The sequence below is a fragment of the Cyprinodon tularosa genome, unplaced genomic scaffold, assembly GCF_016077235.1.
Source record: "Cyprinodon tularosa strain WSP-4 unplaced genomic scaffold, ASM1607723v1 ctg135, whole genome shotgun sequence".
Classification (NCBI taxonomy): Eukaryota; Metazoa; Chordata; class Actinopteri; order Cyprinodontiformes; family Cyprinodontidae; genus Cyprinodon; species Cyprinodon tularosa.
In genome coordinates this window covers 907,717-926,591 of record NW_024038168.1, presented here as the reverse complement: position 1 = coordinate 926,591, position 18,875 = coordinate 907,717, and the positions used below count along the sequence as shown (strand labels likewise).

General features: G+C 39.0%; 1 protein-coding gene across 1 annotated transcript in view; it reads left to right on the top strand.

Moving 5' to 3' along the window:
- Positions 1-1,180: 1,180 nt before the first annotated feature.
- Positions 1,181-18,875, top strand: part of adamts9 (ADAM metallopeptidase with thrombospondin type 1 motif, 9) — a 65,326-nt gene continuing 47,631 nt past the window's right edge. Inside the window, exons 1-17 of the mRNA XM_038277881.1 lie at positions 1,181-1,569; positions 1,777-2,183; positions 5,794-5,956; positions 7,841-8,166; positions 8,658-8,741; positions 8,834-8,958; positions 9,143-9,183; positions 9,263-9,368; positions 11,138-11,284; positions 13,057-13,198; positions 13,482-13,586; positions 15,049-15,194; positions 15,581-15,762; positions 15,882-16,018; positions 16,824-16,941; positions 17,121-17,216; positions 18,550-18,716. Of these exons, the coding sequence (XP_038133809.1) occupies positions 1,473-1,569; positions 1,777-2,183; positions 5,794-5,956; positions 7,841-8,166; positions 8,658-8,741; positions 8,834-8,958; positions 9,143-9,183; positions 9,263-9,368; positions 11,138-11,284; positions 13,057-13,198; positions 13,482-13,586; positions 15,049-15,194; positions 15,581-15,762; positions 15,882-16,018; positions 16,824-16,941; positions 17,121-17,216; positions 18,550-18,716 (2,589 nt within the window). The 5' untranslated portion in view covers positions 1,181-1,472. The remainder of the gene's footprint in view (positions 1,570-1,776; positions 2,184-5,793; positions 5,957-7,840; positions 8,167-8,657; positions 8,742-8,833; positions 8,959-9,142; positions 9,184-9,262; positions 9,369-11,137; positions 11,285-13,056; positions 13,199-13,481; positions 13,587-15,048; positions 15,195-15,580; positions 15,763-15,881; positions 16,019-16,823; positions 16,942-17,120; positions 17,217-18,549; positions 18,717-18,875) is intronic.

Here is an 18,875-nt window from a genome sequence, read left to right as displayed (position 1 = left end):
GCAACAGTATAATACTGTGAAAGGGCAGCTTTAAATAATAATTGCAGCAATTCTTTGATTGAGTTACCTGGTAGGTTAGACTTTAGAACAAAAAAACTTTGAACCTAAATAAAACACTGTCGTTAATCAATCTGTCTTAGGGACAATATTAAGCAGTTTGGGAAAAGCTTGCTTACAGATAATATCTCATGCAAAAATGTGTTGATCTCCATCCAAAGATTTATCATTTCAATCAGCACCTAGTCACTTTTTGTTCTCTTCTTCCAGACTACAGTTGGTTTCCTCTACATTTAAAGCCAACAAAAACTCTAATATGCTATTTGTTGTAATCAAAGTATACATACTGATCCTGCAATCAATACACAAAGTGTATTTTCTATTGGAAAAGCTTCTTGGATGGGAAGCGAAACTTTAAAAAAATGTTTTCAAACTTGGAAACAAAGTCCAGTGGATAGTTTTTTAACTTTCTTGGAATCCACAAAGTATGTTTTTGAAAGATTTTTCAGGATATATGGGTTAGGTGTTGATTCTAATAACCTTGGTTTGCATACTGGTCTATTGGCATGGAGGGTGTATTGCAGTTTTCAAATGTATCATTGCCCAGAAAACTGACCAAGTGGGAGACATTCTTATCATTATCTGAAATATGAAGAAAAATAGCTCAGGCTGCCATAGGTTGGAGCCATCTCAAGCATTCATAGCAAAGTTAATAAATCCTAGAATCAGAGAAACTAAAAGTTTTCTAAAGCACCCACCAAATGTTCTGGATGTCATGGATTTATACACTATTTCCGACACTATATATGCACAATTGAAATATGGGGTGCTACAACTCCTATCTGAACTGTGCCAACCATTGACTTGATAATAGGGGTTAATTTGTAACTTGTTTGTTTATGTGGAACCAATAACGCATGGTGGTGTTGGGATGGCTGGTGGGCTTTCAAATCAATTTCAGCTTATAGCTCTCTTTAATCTTGGGCTGGCCCTGTCAGACTGTCAGGTGTAATTATCCAAACAACCCCACATGCGTCAGTCGGTCACTACATGATGTGCGTACTCAGCGGGAAAAAAGTGCCTCAAGTATTGCAAAGTGGACGTTAGAGACCACCCTTATCTGGGATGGAGGTGGGGGTATATAGAGTAAGCGGCTCCAAAGTAAGCGCCAGAATACCTTTAGTGATCTGATCCCGCCCCTATCCTACTTTACGGGTTCAATGAGCGCATCGCCATCGCACTGTTGGAGCTGCAGCCCACTACCCACCCCTCTCCCTCTGCAGTATGCATGTTCGCCAGGGAGTCCGTGAAGCGTTCGCCTCCCAGCTCTGCACTCCTTCAGCGGCCGGACAGCAGCAGCTGAGCCAGAGCGGACGGTAGTAGAGTTAGATGCGGCGGCAGAAAGGCGCGGAGTGAGCGCAGGAACACAGAGTCACCAACAGGCTGCCCGTCTCTCTCCTCTGAACGTGGACAACATGCATGTGCTCCTCTGGGGCTTGGGGTTCCTACTATTCCCTGATCTCTTGAATGTAGTCGCATCCACAGCGAGATTGATCCGGAGCGCAAGCACAGGTAGGTCATTATTATTATTATAATTTTTTTTTTCACACGCTTGGGATCATATTGCGCAACTGGAAGAGGAGAATGAATGAAGAATGAAGTAGAAATCTGATCGACTTTATTAATTTTGCAATCAAACTAAAATAGTTAAAGCATGATCGCACACATCTGGGCTGGTGGATCTGAAATGAATCACCCTGTCATGTTTCCAACCCGCAGTGCCAGAGGAGTTGGCCGCTTATGAGATTGTAACACCGGTGCGAGTAAATGAAGCCGGTGACAAGCTTCCAGCCGGTGTGCACTTCAAAAGGAAGAGACGGAGTTTGGAAGAGCTGGGCACAGCGGATCACTGGGCCGCGGCAAATATCCACTACAGGATATCTGCTTTCGGGAAGCACTATCACCTCAACCTCACGCTGGATTCGGGATTTATTGCGCCCGTTTACACTGTGACGATACTTGGAGCGCCCCGAGGAGATAACGGGACTGCTTTTGCAACAGATGCGGAAAGGGAGGAGGAAGAAGAGGAGGAGGAGGAGGACACGGAGTTAAGGCACTGCTTCTATAGAGGACATGTGAATGCCCATGCACAACACGCCGCAGTCATTAGTCTCTGCTCCGGACTGGTGAGTTTTTACGCACGGCCAAAAGTCTCTTTGCACAGGATGTGCGCACAGGTGGCTCTTATTAGATGAATAAGTCGTATTTTTCTTGACGTTTTTGATTATAAAAGTAATACATGGGGCAGATTTACGGAACTGGGCTCCTGTTTTATAGCGTTTTCATGATTTACTGTGCCATGAATTGCCAAGTGCATTCCCACTTCCATGCTTCTTCTCCCGGCTGTCTGTGACGTCTGTACGCAGTGTTGACCAGCCAAAGCACGATCGGCGCTAACGTCATCACGACTTCCCTCTCCCCTCCTCCAACACACACAAAATCCCAGGGCTGCTGAAGCATGAGTTTTGTTAGGGATCAAAAGTGCACTCAGAGTTTAATTCATAGAAACAGCTCCAAAAGATCCAAATTTGCCCAAGTTCCTTTTAAAGTATATTAATTAAAAAAAGAGTGTTTTACCATAATAGATGCCTTTTATCAGATTAAAAAGCAAAAAAGTTCACTTTTAATAAATAAAGCTTGGCATGAATTTGCTTTCAGCCTCTCTGACTTAAATCTTTGTCAGACCATCTTTCGCTGCATTTGCAAAAGTCTTCAAAGTAACATGAAGTTCGATGTACATTAGCGGTTCCATAAAAAAAAATTTTAAAGTCCCACTACTGGCCCTCAGTTGAATGTGGACCTGGACTTTTATTCTAACATATTAGTATGCCTTGATCTAAATCATTTCTGTTAAAACTCTGTCCGTATGTTTAGGCTTGTTCTCCCACAGGAAGTTGAAAACCCTAAAAGCTCTTGGAGACTCTAGGAGGATTTGTATTAGAATTGATCTGTGTTTTTGACACCACCCAGCTTCCATTTTACTGCCAAAACAAACAAAACCCCAAACATCCCCAGTGCATGATGATACTACCACCATGCTTTATAATAGGTGTTTTGCACATGCAGGCCAAAAGTTGCATTTTAATCTCGTCTGACAGGGACATCTTGTCCACCTGTTCTGCTTCTTTCCTCTCAGCCATGGATTTATTCCTATCACTCTTGCAGGGAGGTTTTCCTGTCAAGAGATATCCCCACCCCCTCCTGAGCTGTGGATTCCAGCAGCTCCTCCAGAGATGTTAAAACCATTTGGGCTATTTCTCTTTATAAAAACTTCTATTGGCCAGTCCAACAGATTTGCTGACCTCTTTAATAAGCTTTCCTCCTTCAGGCTCTTTCACCTGTCCAAAAGTGTCATCTCAGCTTTAAACTTCTCTAAAGCTATATTCCTGACATGTGTTGCGGTTCCCAATCATTAATTTTATTAGTTTTAACAGTTTCCAACAAATTGAGGCCTTCATGGAAAAAGTGGATTTATATTTAAGTTACATTAAACATAGATGGAATCTGTTTACCAGTAAGGCAACTTCTTAATGCAACTGGTACAATTTAACAGTGTACACATGGAAAAGCATCATGTTTCTTTTCAGCGAGTGATTTTTATGACTTGAGGCAGACATAATTACACTATATCAGTCTTTCCCCCATGACTTGCTGTGATGGCTGTCCGTAACAAATGAGCAACAATTCAAACGCACCAGTGGTTTGCCATGTAAGCTTATCTGGAACATTGTAATGATCTATGTTGCCCAGTCACGCTAAAGGTGTCCTGTGATCTACATACAAAAAAAAAAAAAAGAGTTTCAGAGATTTGCCTGCATTCAGAGGCCTTTCCTGATCGACATCCCAGATTTGCTTAAATTCCTTCGATGATTATTCGCACATGCACGCAAACTTTCATCGAACTGTAAAAACGGAATTTCCATATTTGATTCTTAAATAAGCAAACTTATACCACTATTGGAGAATAGAGGCAAATTCCCATCAGTCAAAACCCCTGTTGTCTGTCCAGTCTTTAGAATTGTCATTTTAACCATACGTATAAAATATTTTCTTCAGTGTGACAGTGATGTTTGATTTTTGTGTGTTTAGAAATGTTAGATTGATAAAGTTTAAAAAAACACAAGAACGTTTTAAAAAGCTTTTAAAGACGTTAAAAGTATATAGCTAACTCTGCAGACCATTCATGTAAGTGTTTCTGACTGGATACTCTGACAATCACTGCTGGGTGTGGGTCCACTGCCAGCCGTCATGTGGCACTGCATGAGAAATGGCAGAGTTAGACTAGTTTAGACACGTTTCTACGGTTCCATAGTATGCCCAATCTTTGAGCATCACACATGGTCATGTGCTTGTCTGAAATGTGATGCTTGGCTTTTCTAGCAGGGTTGGTTTGAGGAGGCACAGGATAAAAGCTTAGCTGGTCTCCCGCACCTAGAATGGATCTCCTGTTGGAGTAGTGCAAAAGGCAAAAGACGATTAAGACAGCGTAGTGTGGCTGCAACACCTTTGCTTTATGCACCATAAATTAATTATAAAGTACTATAACAAAATTTCAAATTTTCAAAATTTCAAATAAAATTGCCTTACTTGCTGCTTCCTTATGTTTATGCCTTATTGTTGTGCACCCATCAGCATCTGGAAATTTGAATAACGACAAATATAGTAACCATTACATACTGCTCTTAATTTCCATCAGTGTAAATGGGAGTCTAAGTATTCCATTGCTATTACTAGTATTATTATTAGTAAAGCTGTGTATTCATAAATCCATCAACCTGGCAGAGAAATCTCAATGCTAGTGCAGTTTATCTCCATTTTTATTGTTCACCAGCAGTCCTATTGGATTCTTAGGGATATTTGTTTCACACCCCTTTTGGCATCAAGTAATTTGTGCTCTTTCACACTTATCTTGGACTTTTCCTCATTAATTTTGCACCTCTACTCTGCATTGCTGACTCACTCAGTTTCATTGCTCTCTTCCTGGTGTCCTTTAATCATGTGGTGTTTTTTAGGTAAATGTACACACAGTGCTTTGTGTAGAAACAAAAAATGACCACAAAAATTAGAACACAAAAATGACATAAAATAATCAGCAGGTTGCAATATTGTAATCAGAAGACCTTTGTTTATAACCTGAGTAAGAAGCTAACATTGAAATTTATTCACCATGGTGTGTGACCAGATCCCTTTAAAGGCAATATCATTTATTGTACAGATGGGTCCTACAAGAGGCTCTGTCTTTATTTAAAAACAAACAGGATCAAGGGTCCTAAATAGAAAAAAAACAATTTCTATCTACAGACACTTGTTATTAAATTATCCATGGTTGCAGTCCTCCAATCGTTTCTAACTTGTCAGTTTCCAGTATGTCATGGATCATTTTAACTGCGCAAACTAACAAGTGTAAGATGTCAAAATGCAGCTGTTGTTTTCCATTTAGACCGGATAACAGAAACAATTATACTGATGATACTCAGCTATATTTGTTTAAAATCCCATCAAAAGAGACTACAAACGTGTCTTAAAGGAGCAGCAATAACTTTTTGAAATTTTGTTTAGATCATATAATAGTCAGTCACTTATGCTAAATCCCCGTAATCTGTCACATAGTCTGCTGTAACATTTATGATTCAATAATAAGCAGTAATAGGGAAAGCCCAAGATTTGATATATTATTTTTGTATTATTTTTTGTAATATGTGCTCTAACTGTGAGTTTTCTTTCTGTCCTTTGCAGTTTGGCACTTTCAGGTCTCCTGACGGGGAGTATTTTGTGGAACCCCTGCACAGCTACCAAGGGGAACACTATGAAGAGGAACACACAAAACCTCATATCGTATACAGGAAACTTTCATCCGGGAATCACACATCTGAAGACACCTCAGCCTGTGACACTTCAGGTGTGCTGGGCTCCAGGATTCGAATTTTGATAAACTATTCTACCGATGGTGCATAGATGCAACCATAACTTAAACTTCTAGAGCTCTGAGCTTAATTCTGAAGTAATAATGAATTTCAGTTATTAAGTGTTTTAAATCACATATCAGCTGACCTAAATATCAGCCCCAGTTGTCCCTCCCCATATTCAGTGGCGAAACACATGGAAGCTTACTGCCGCTGGATTGGGACCTCCCAGTGGCTGTGTTTAAAAACTGTGTATACGGCGGATTTTTATGTGCATGGAAGTGTTTTCATGGGATGTGTGTGGTTTGCTAGTGGAGGATTTTTCTCATGTGCTTGCAAACCTTTTAAACTGGTTCCCACAGACATAATCAGGTGTAATCGTTGAGCCACACATGTAGCCTTCCCTATCAGCTGCAGCAGGAGCTGATTATGCAACAGTAGCTACACTTATCAAGTTATTACAATAATTGTTCTGTGCCTATTAAATCTAAACAAGGCTTATCTTAATGGGGGAGAAAGTTATGATTGTGTTGCATGCATAAAAGGTACATTTCCTTTCAATAGTGGCTCAGCATGAATGATACATGAGTGAGATGGCAAGTTTAAAGTGAAAGCATGATGAGAAAGTCCTGCTGGCTGTGTCACAGCATGCATGGAGCAGTTCCTGCAGCTGCTGCACAGCAGTGAGGAAGCTTTACTACTCTCACACAGGGAAAAAAAGAAAGAAATGACTTGGAAGTTCACCCTTGTATCTCCCCATCTCAGTTTACTGGCTGAACTTCCTGTTGACTCTTGTACTTCCTCTGTTTCTTTGATAAGCAGTTCGGGCAGACCCTCTTCGGTGACCACGTTGTGTAAACTGTACGATAGCAAAGTAATGCCAACTTAAGACAGTCAAATAATCAAAACCAAGAGAATAAATGTCCAAATATTTTTGCTTTTGTCCACTGCAGATTGTTGTGCAGCTGTTTGGTGTCACAGTCTATGTAAATATTTATGTGCGTGTGTGTTTCTCTTTTGATTCCTGTCGCACAGCATGAGTGAGGATGTATGAAAACATAGCCAGAGGGAGAGCAGATCTGACCAATAAGCCACATGAAACTAGAAGTGATTTAGGCTGCAAAAGTATTTCTGCCTGTAAGATTTCTGCACATTACAGAGACAAATCAATGGGTTAGATTTATAGACATTATAAAAAAAGTATAACTTGGGTTGTTTTAATTGTCTATCACAAAGAAAAGCTTTTACCTTAACACATTTCTATTATTATCAACAGATTGTTCCCAAATTATTAGTTAAGGGTTGTTGGTTAAATATAAAACAGTTAAATCCACAGCTGTCTTGTTGAATTTCTAAGTATATTTTCTCATCACCAAAAGACAAAGGAAATTCTAGTTTTTAGCATTAAGTGATCCACTGCACCCAAAGTTTTGTAGTTTTTTGTTTTTTGTTTTTTTTAGATTAAACGTCTTTGTGAGGACATGCTTTCAGTGTGAAGTGATGTTCTGTGTCTTAGTGTCTGGTTTTACCTAGCCTGAACTCACTGCCCCCTTTTCTCCCTCTTTCCAAAGTGAAAAAAAGGATAAATAATGGGACTTCAGGCAGCGTAAGCAGAAGCAAACATAATGGTTTCAGATTGCAGACATGTGAAATGATGGCCTCCTCTTTGCAGGCGACAGTTTGCATTCATTTAAAGCTTTAAAGACCCAACCGCAAATCTAACCACATCCTCATCAAAAACATTTATTTTTATTTTTTTTATATCTTTTGTCTGTATATTTGTGTCTTTTTTAAAATAGATGAATGAATCTGCATGCATTCAGCATTTACATCTGTGTTTATTTACCCATACCTCATTCCCTCTGGATTCTTAACTTTAGGACACAAACACAGGCATAAGAGGCAGAGGGCAAGGAAGAGGCCAGCCCCCGTTCCCAGTGCGGCCCCTCTGGTCGGCGCTGGTATACTCAGAGACCTGGGATCACTGAGCGCCAGTCTGGCCAGTAGCACTTGGCTCAGATCAGAGCGCGGCCTTGCCAGCAGCAGACCGTCAAATGATAGCAGTGGTGACTCAGGACCTCACAGGAGATCAAAGCGCTTCCTCTCCTACCCGCGCTTTGTTGAAGTTATGCTGGTCGCCGACAGCAAAATGGTGGAGCATCACGGCAGCAACCTGCAGCACTACATACTCACGTTGATGTCAATAGTAAGTGTGACTGTCTTACACCTTGATTCATTAAAACTACAAGCTTAAGCACAATTTGTGTTTTGAATTTTAAATGTTATTTCCACAAAATAGTGCAACAAACAGATGGAAATTGATTCCTGAATTTAAAGATTATTTATTGATGGAAAGTCTAAGAATGGGAATTGCAATTATCCTTGCAGAGTTTATACTTTGTAACCACATTTATTCTTACAAATACTACTGAAGGTTTATAACAGCACAACTATGTTTGATTTGCAGAACAACATCTCTGCCCATTTTTATTAGCAGAACAAATAAACTTTAGTGAGATCTTACCTCAAATTTAAATTCTTGCCAAAGATCCTAATTTTACATGTGGATTGAACTTTTTTTATGTGTTTTTATTGTCCTGGTGGAGGGAGAATTCTGTGATTGAGTGATTTCTTGCAGGGGCAGAGGGTTTACAAAAGAGATTGCAGCTTATGATGCTTTTTTTCTCTTTTATTCAGGTCTCTTCCATCTATAAGGACCCAAGCATTGGCAACCTAATTAACATTGTGATTGTTAAGTTGGTGATCCTCAACAGCGAGTTGGTAAGTTGGGTTTTTTCTTCATTATTACCTGTTTGTTTCTGGAATTGAAACCATTTCCATTGTTTTTTTTCCCTCCCTTTTACGTTTATCAGGATGGTCCAGCTATTTCATTTAACGCACAGGCCACTTTAAAGAACTTCTGCATCTGGCAGCAGAGCCAGAATGTCCTGGACGATAACCACCCCTCCCATCATGACACCGCCATCCTTATCACCAGGTGCAAGGAAATTATTTGCTTTCTCCCTGGCCTAAACATGCTTTTAAGTCTCTAAAAAATCCAAATACCCAGTGAACTTGAGGTTGAGTATGTGAAACGAGAGGCTGATCAAAGACTTGGGAAGGGTTCTTCGTATTATGCAGCGTCTTTTACCATGGCCTGTTATCTTCATCTTTCACCACAGGCAAGACATCTGCAGAGCGAGGGACAAGTGTGACACGTTAGGTAAGCAGACCTTTTCTATCAGGAATACGTGCGTTGGTGGCATCCTGCAGAAAAACTGACTTGATTTTGGTTTATGTAGGCCTCGCAGAGTTGGGGACTGTGTGTGACCCATACAGGAGCTGCAGCATCAGTGAGGACAATGGGCTCAGCACTGCTTTCACCATTGCCCATGAACTGGGCCATGTGTAAGTATGGCAGGCCTCTGCAGATTTGTGAAAACCAGTGGTGAAAGATTGCCAAAAGAGATTTTTTTCTTTGCTACAAATATAGAAGGGGCGCCAAAAACTTATGGAAGAAGAGACCAGAAAAAGATTGTGGGAATGGGATAACCTAATATCAGACCGTGGGGATGTTTTTCTTTATTACGGACAGCAGATCAGAGTTGATTGCAAGATAAAGGACGTTAAGCCAGGCCGACACAGTACAATAGTTGCAATCACTGTACTCAGCTACAGCTCAAACTGTACGACAAAACCAAACGGTTTAAAATTTCACTGCTCACGATGTATGTTCTTACACTGTATGGCCAGATGCTCTGATGCGATCTAACTCCTCACACTATATGTCCAAATATCAAATGTCGGACTCAGTGCCGAGAGTTGCTGCTAGTCTGACTCTTCACTCTGGATGAAGAAGAAGAAGAACTCCCTTGTTTACACAAGGTTCTGTTAAATCGGATCCTAGACGCTCGTAACTCTGCTTAAACAGAAGGATTTGCTCACGAAAACCTCACGAGGGCCGACTGAATTTCAAACATGTTTGGTTTTCTCTCGACCTTAGATTCCTGATCAGGAAGTGGTCGTGAGTGGCTAATCTGCCCTTGGTACCCCCTATACTATATGACACAGGATGCACAAACGAGGCTGAAATTCGGCCCGATCGAAAAAATTCTCGCACGACTAGAGAATCGGCCCGAAAAAAAATCGTATAGTGTATGCCCCGCTTCATATCCAATCATATTACATACATGTTTAATTAACCTAGTCAAAGTCCTAATCTAATTGGACATTTCTGGCATGATTTAATGTCTCTCTATCCAATCTGGCTGAGCTTGAGAAACAAACTGTTTTGTCAGATTTAGATTTTTTCCCCAATATTTGATTAGTCCTGTGGTTTACTGGCAGTCTACATGTGAACCTGCGAGGATAAGTGGCTATAGCTGATAAATGGGTGGACTAATCTTTGATGATGCTTTTGTGTTCAGTCAGTTCCTCATTTTAGGATGGAAATGAGACACGATCCAAATTAAAATACAGCCTCTTTTTAGTTTTATTTTCAGCAAACTGTTTGTCCAAACTTTTTTTGTTAGCCTGAGCTGCAGTTTTAAGCCTTCTATAGAGTAAGACTGACAGCCTTCATCATCTTAAACAAATGCTCATTCTTACCACCAAACAAAGAGCTGGATTATTGAATTCCACCTTTATCCCCACCAACCAGTGAAAACATGATTGAAGGCTTGGTGGCAAAGCTCACTTATTATTTGGCCAAGTGTAAGAAGGGAGGCTTAGTAGTTGACACCAATCAACACGGATCATTTTGTATACCCTGCAATGGCTTGAATGTGTTCCCTCCGGTTTTCCCATCTAAAATATCTTGCTGGTTTTTCACATAACTCCCTATCAGACTGGGTTCTCTCCAAATCCCCACCGGTAGAAATTACATATGCTCCGTTATTTTCAGAGGCAACCACAAATTAGCTTCTCAAAGCTTGACCCACAAGAAACAGTGGGAACAGAGCTGTAGATCTGAAATGTGGAGATGTGGAATCAATACTATGTTACAATGTTGGCATTTGCTTCTATGAGAAAAAGTAATAAGAGAAGTCGATGGCCCTGTGCAGGATCATCCAACTTCCTACAAAACCTCAGCAGAACCACTTTAACCCCAGTTCCCTTTCTCTTTATCACACTCATTTCTAACCGTGTTTTATTGAATTATATTTTCTGCTTTCTAGCTTCAACATGCCTCATGATGACAGCAACAAGTGTAAGGAGGATGGAGTGAAGTCACAGCAGCATGTCATGGCTCCCACGCTCAATTACAACACAAACCCTTGGATGTGGTCCAAGTGTAGCAGGAAGTACATCACAGAGTTCCTTGAGTATGTCATACTGTTTTTATCATCACGATAACACATATCCATTTTGTAGAGTGTATTCAGTCATGATAAGACTCACATTTTTAAATGTGGACGACAAAAAACACCCAGCCATGCATAGTTAAAAAAATTTTGAAACTTTTTTTATTCTAAAAGAAAATCTTTAGCTTAATTAATTGTTATTATATGTGTAAAACACAGAGTAATAAATACTTTCATTTTATATATATACATATATATATATATATATATATATATATATATATATATATATATATAAGGAAATTAGAAAATATATTTCTTTTTTAAAACAAAAATCTGAAATGTGCGGCTTGCAAATGTGTGTATTCCCCTTTACTTTTATACTGGAAATAAAATCCAGTGGAAGAAACTGCCTCCAAAAGTTCCCCCGTTATTAAATATTTAATCAGATCTAGGGGTAAATACACCTCAAGCGCAAAGAGTTTTGTTGCAGAACATAAATCAGCAAACAGAAATGTTAATCAGAGAAACAACCAAGAGGCCATGGGTTCCTCTGGATGGGCTGCAGCGTTGGAAGGAGAATCTGTCAATAGGATGACTGGTTTTCATGCTCTTCACAAATCTGGCACGAGCGGTAAAAGGAAAATGTTGATTGAAAGAAAAGCATGAGATGTCCTGCTGAATGTCGGCCACAGCAAACATGCAAAATTAGCTTCTTAGTCTACAAACAAAACTCCAAGTTTGTAAGAAAACACTTTTTTTTTTAACTGAACAGACCTTCTCTATTATGACACATGCTGATGTTAGTGTCTTGCACTGATTATGTTTTTCTTCAGTTGGACATGAAAGCTGATTTTTAGCTGACCGCATGGAAATTCTGTTAAATAAATCCTCTTAGAGGTCCTTAGAAAGCTTGAATTAAGGCTTACATTTAGCAGCCTAAATGATCTTAAAAGCAGAGCTTAAACAGAGCGGTCTAGATCAAGCATGCTCATTGACCACAAATTAATGTTCACAGTTTCTCTTCATCTATTCTGACTGAATCTGAGCTTTTTCCAATGAAGAATGGATAGGAGCTACAGTCCAGCATGCATATACGGTAGAGATAAAAAAAAAATGGCAGTTGTTATGGAAGAAAAAAGTGTTTCTAAGAAGTATCAAGGCGTTGAGCCAGGGGTTCTGAATGCAAATGCAAGCCATACTTTGGATTTCTCTTGTTAAAAAACGTTGAAAACCACATATACTTTTCCCTTCACTACACGGTCGTATTCATACTTTGTTCGTCTATCGCATAAAATCTAAATTAGAGAAATACATTTTTCTGTTTGAATCATGGTAAAATGTAACAGCGGTTCTCTCTGCAGTGCTTATAGACTTACTCCTGTAAGGTGGAAATTCCAAATTCCGAAGTAGCTAATATAAGGAAGATCAGCTTCATAACCTCTCGGAGCTCTTTTATCCCATAACCTCTGTTTTCCTAAAGGCTCCTCAATCTACTGGAGGAAAACCCCAGATAGTCTGCATTTTGGAAATACTGAAAAGATTGATATTAAAATACTAAATCCTTTCATAAAAAACAAGTTAAGCAGAAGACTCCCTGAATTTCTTAGTAAGATTACCTCTCCATATATATATGTATACATCAGTGGTCGAGGAAAAGCAGATGTCTTTGTGGATGTATATGTGCAGATAACTGACCACTCCCGCTGTACTGAGTGTGTTTTCTGTTTGTTTGTGTCTCTTGTTCTTTCCCCTTTTTTTCTTTAAGTCATTTTATTTTTATTTCCTAATAGCACGGGGTATGGTGAGTGCTTGCTCGACGAGCCCGTTTCTAGGCCATACAGTCTCTCGCAGCAGCTGCCTGGGCGGATATACAGTGTCAATAGACAGTGTGAATTGATATTTGGGCCGGGAACGCAGGTGTGCCCTTATATGGTAAGTGGAGTCAGTGTGAGGGGTCCAAATGTCAAGAACTGTGAACCCAATAGGAGACATTGGGTTTTCATGCAGCTGCCAGGGCTCTAGGCTTATTAAAAGCATTTTAAATTAATGTGTTGTCTCTGAAAATACATAGAATAAAAAATGAATGCCTTATAAGTAAATATTAGTAATATTCAAAGCATATTGCCCACAAAGTACCTTCTTTTTTAAATATTGTGCTGAGTTTTTAAAATCTCAGCTCTAACACATAACCCATATGCTTCTGTGCAACTAACAGACTCAGTGTCGGAGGCTCTGGTGCACAAGTCCAGAGGGCGCCCAGCGGGGCTGTAGGACACAGCACATGCCCTGGGCAGATGGCACTGATTGCACACCTGGAAAGGTAACCGGCCCGTCAAATCTTGAAATCACAATAAATGTTGGTTTTTAAGAAGTGCCCATAGCAAGGATGTGGGTTCCAGTAAGAAATTAGGATTGTAAAGTTGTAAAAACAATAATAAAAATGATAACAAAGTAACATTGTAGAGTGTAAATACAGAACTAAGTAACTCCCGTAGGAATAACGCTGTTTGAATGAACCTCTTGTACATAACAATTAATGGGTATTGATAAAGTGAATTAATCAACTCTTTCTTGTAGATTAAATTCTATTTGAAGGTGTAGATATGATCTGTATATAATTCAAAACAGCCCCGGGTTGACTTGTTCATAGATTTTCCACAGCATGTCATAAATAGCTGAATATTAGTTCGTCTTAATGAGGAACTTGGAAATAGTTCTGACGTCACAGCTGGCTCTACCTTTTTACAGTTTTAAGGTAAAAATCTATTGGGCTTTGTTGTTTTTTGCTGAATATAGCATTTTATATCCCAAAATTGTATGTATTTAAACACTGTTGCAACACATTCACTTACATAATACGACATTATCTTTAAAATGTATGTAAGTGGCCACAAACAAGGAGATGTCTAAAATAACTGTTAGACATAGTGTCTTTGGTGAGATCACTCACAAATCTTGGTCTTAAAATTAAAAATAGCTACTAAGGTATAAAAGATAGTGTTACTGAAACTAATGGTTTGTAACTCATTAATTTAGTCAGACAACCAGCATGGTATGACTTTTTAAAAGGAGCAGGTTGCTTAAGGTATAGAGCTGAACACACTTGAATGTGGTGCAAAATAGTAAATAATGGTTCCCTCTGATTTCCTGAATATTTATCGGTAACTCTGTAGGAATTTGGCAATAGTTTAGTTCCACTGAGCTCAGAGAGAGTAAAAGAAATACATTTCAGAATGTTTTTATTTGCAATGAACCAAGCTTAGTATTTTGTCTTGTTTCCTTGATGCAAAATGTTTCCATCATGTCCAGCTCCAACATGTTCAGAGTGATTTTACTAGAATACTATCAGCCTTCCTGTTATCTGCTGAAACTCTTGCACTCCTCCAACTCCATTTTAGAAATACTGATCAATTATTTGCGTTGACCTCTCTCCACTAACTGGCAGCTTGCAGCAGACCAGCATACCATAATTTATCAACCAATTTCACTTACCAACTTTTATAGCTAATCTAGTTAGTTAACTAAACTTTCTGTAAGAACGTTTTCTTGTTTCTAGGTGTATTTATTTAGTGTATTATATATTTAGTTTCCTAATCAATTTCAAAAACAAATTTCTGTTTTTTGTTTAGCTAATTTCTTGACTTTGATTACAAAAGCTTATTCACTTTTGATTGCTGTGTTGTTTACCTTTCCTGGTACACATTCTTTTTTGTTCCATCTACAGTATCTATGTTTTTGTCGTTGAATCTATTTTTCGTTCTTCGCCATCATTGATCTTGCAGCACTGCAAACACGGCCTGTGCATTCCCAAAGAGCTCGACGCCACTCCTGTGGACGGAGCATGGGGGGTTTGGAGCCCTTTTGGTACATGTTCTCGAACATGCAGTGGTGGCATAAAGATTGCAGTACGTGAATGCAACCGACCAGTGTGAGTAGTCTCTTGTCTTTTTAGTCATGCATGCACAGTGCGCTTTGTTTTTATCTGCTGAAGACAGCATTCCATAGATCAAACCTCCTTAAGGGGATTCTTGCCATAGCAAGAGTTCATTGAATCAGACTGACTGATTGCAGACCTTACAGGGATATTTTTTCTGCTAAATGCACACATCAGTCAGTCTTAGCAAGTCTAATCTTTTATTCTAGATTAGTATGCTCAAAGAAAAGAATGAAACCCAATGATAATAAGTTTGAACTGGACAATTAATTGGACAATTAAGAGGTTTGCTGTTAGAGGGTAAATATGGACAAGAATCTAAGGCACTGACACACTGTAAGCAGTTTTGTAACTAGTGTTATACTTGCTTGTACTCTCAGACCGCGGGGCGGAGGAATGTATTGTGTTGGTCGCCGGATGAAGTTCCGTTCTTGCAATTCAGAACCATGCTCAAAGAAAAAGAAGGACTTCAGGGAGGAACAATGTGCTGTTTTTGATGGAAAACACTTCAACATCAACGGTCTACCTCCTAATGTTCGCTGGGTTCCCAAATACAGCGGAAGTGAGTCTTTTATTTTCTTGTGTTATACCTTTGTTGCTGCCCCATTCCCATTTTTGTTCATAGAATCTTTTCAGTGTAAGCCTTGCAGTGATTAGCTTTTGTTTTATCTCCTTTGTCAGTTCTGATGAAGGACAGATGTAAACTGTTCTGCAGGGTGGCTGGCAGCACTGCCTACTATCAGCTCAGGGACAGGGTCATCGATGGCACGCCATGCGGACCCGATACCAACGACATCTGTGTCCAGGGCCTGTGCAGGGTGAGTTTGTCAGTACAAAGTACTTGAATATGTCTCAGTGCCATCTTCTAGCAGGGTCCCTTTGTGTGTTGCATTCGTGCAAACACGCCTTTACTGATTTCCACATCCTTCAACGTGTCCTCTGTTTCCTCAAATCTGACAGATAGATTTTAAGTTTGGAAACTTGATTGTAAGCAAACCCTGCACATCAAAAGAAGTAGTAGGTTACCCTGTGTACAATATGAACCAAACACAGAGTTTGGGTTTAACTGTGGCTCTGTAAGTCTCTAGGCCCCTGACAAGTGCTTTCTGATCCAAAAATGTCCTACTTGCCACTGCATGAAAAATCTGTTTAGCCTAATGCTGAGCACTTTGTTCCAGGTTATTTTTCTAAAATAGTATTTGCAATATTTTAGCTCAGTGTTAATAAAACAAAAAAATCACACACAGTAAAAAATAAAAAAAATAGGTCATTTGGACAGATCTAATAGTATATGTGTTGGAATGGCCTAGTCAAAGTCAAGACCTTAATCTTATTTATCTCACAGATGTTTGCCATTCAGTTCCAAGATTTTGACCTTTTCTGTGTAGGTTTGCCATAGAAATGCATCAATGTTTCTGACTTTTATGTAGCCTAATGAGAAAAAAAGTTTGAGCAAATGCTTTCAATCTTCTTTCAAAAGCATCTTCACCAGGTTACATTTGTTCATTTATAGTCTGTATCATTTTTAGACTGAAAAGACAGTACTTTTTAATGAAATATCAAAGTTGTGCTGCATCGTTCAGAGTAATAAAATACTTGCTTTGCATTTTCCCGATGGAGCAGCAAGCAGGTTGTGATCACGTTCTGAACTCTAAAGCCAGGAGGGATAAGTGCGGTGTCTGCGGTGGTGACAACTCTTCCTGCAAAACTGTAGCGGGAACCTTCAACACTGTACGCTATGGTGAGCTACAACCACAACTTATTTTCTTACCAATCTCCTTTTTTAAACTTCATATGTTTCTTCATATGTTAAGACCCTTACCTGTTATCAAAGTTTAGAACAAAAGAACATAGTTTGTTTATATTTTTTTGTACATAGGGACAAGAGTAGGTATTCTAACTATCTGATCTCATGTACAGGCTATAATGAAGTAGTGAGAATACCCAGTGGTTCTACAAATATAGATGTGCGGCAACACAGCTACTCAGGGAAGCCGGAGGACGACAACTACCTCGGTGAGAAGACTTTTCCTGTTGTGAAAAATGTTTGCCTGTTTGTTACAGTAGGCTACAATACAATGTTCTTTTCTATCATCCAGTGATGCTACTGCAACTTTAAGCAGATGGTATTCTGCACTGTCTGCATACTATTCTTTTAATAAGCAAGGTCAAGTCAGGTTATAAACTTCAGGCTTTTAATTTTACTCTAAAAATAAAATTCACAATTTCTTTAATTGGTTACAAATAACTGAATATTTTTTTTTCAGTTTTTAACTTATAAACTAAATGAGTTGGTTAAACTCGATTCAACTACTTCTTACCAACTGAAGCAATTTATTTAAGTTGGAGCTGCATTTTCTTTTTAGTGTTTAGTTAATGCACATTTTCCTAACATTGTTGATGTTTGTAAAGCTTCCTCCATGTTTAATGGGACCACTGGTCAATAGCCTCAAAATAAAAATAAAAAATCTTTTTTGTGTCGAAATCAAAACAGTAACAAATGATAAAAATCTTATTTAAATACATTTAGTAGAGAAAAAAGATCCGGATAAAAAAATGTCTGTTTATTGGGGTTTGTATTGCAACAAAAACAACTGCGCTCCATTTATCCTGAAACTTAACAACTCTGCTGGTTTATAAATATTATCCGAGTCAGCGGCCGATTCAGTTAGACTATTCTAAACAGGGTAAACAGGGGGAGATAAAGAGAAGGGTCTATAAAAATTAAGTGTTTTTTGCTAAATTATCCTTCTGCAATAAAAAACATTTTTTTTTAGCCAACCTGCACATCTCTACCACAGTTGCCAATACATTTTTTTTGTACTTCAGAGTTGTCTACCTTTTACCACCTCAGCCTCAGAAATCAGTTTAAAGTGAATCACCCTTCTCTTGAAAAGCTTGCTTTATATGTAGCAACAGGTTAGAGTTTTTATCTGAACCTTTTCCACTCTCAACAGTCATAATAATATAATGTGTGAAATGGTGAGGAAAGAAACGGCAGGAAATTAGCTCTATAATCGCATTAGAGAGAATGAGTGCAGACGGCCGGTTGTGGAGCAGAACAGGACGCCCCTGGATGGGTTTTCTTGTGGAAAAGAGGATTATTTCAGCCCAGAAAAGCTTTACTTCTACCTGATGCCTTTGTCTTTGTCAAAAGTCTACTATAAACCTTTGTGTTTCAAATATATCATCTATCATACAGTAATAAGTCACAGTTTTAAGTAAGTGGCGCTAGCAAGGTGTAGCTTTAAATACCAAAGCACACACCAGAGTGTTTTGGGACAGTTGAACAGACACAGCTTGATCTGAATTCAATTATGAAAGTCAAACAGTTCACGTCTTCCTGCAGCGATATCAAACAGGCGTGGAGAATTCCTGCTCAATGGAGAGTTTGTGGTGAGCATGTTCAAAAGGGAAATCAAAGTGGGGGATGCCGTCATCGAGTACAGTGGCTCTGACCATGTTATCGAGAGGATCAACTGCACGGACCGCCTCGAGGAGGAGATTATTGTCCAGGTAAAAATTCGCTAGGGAAAATGATATTCCTTATGCATTGTCTTTTAAAAATATTTTATTTTGCTAGAACTTTTAGGTTGTTACAGCCTTAAACTTCATTGTGTTTTATTTGAATTTCACGAGTGACAAAACTCCTACATGGAGCAAAATCTTAGTTTT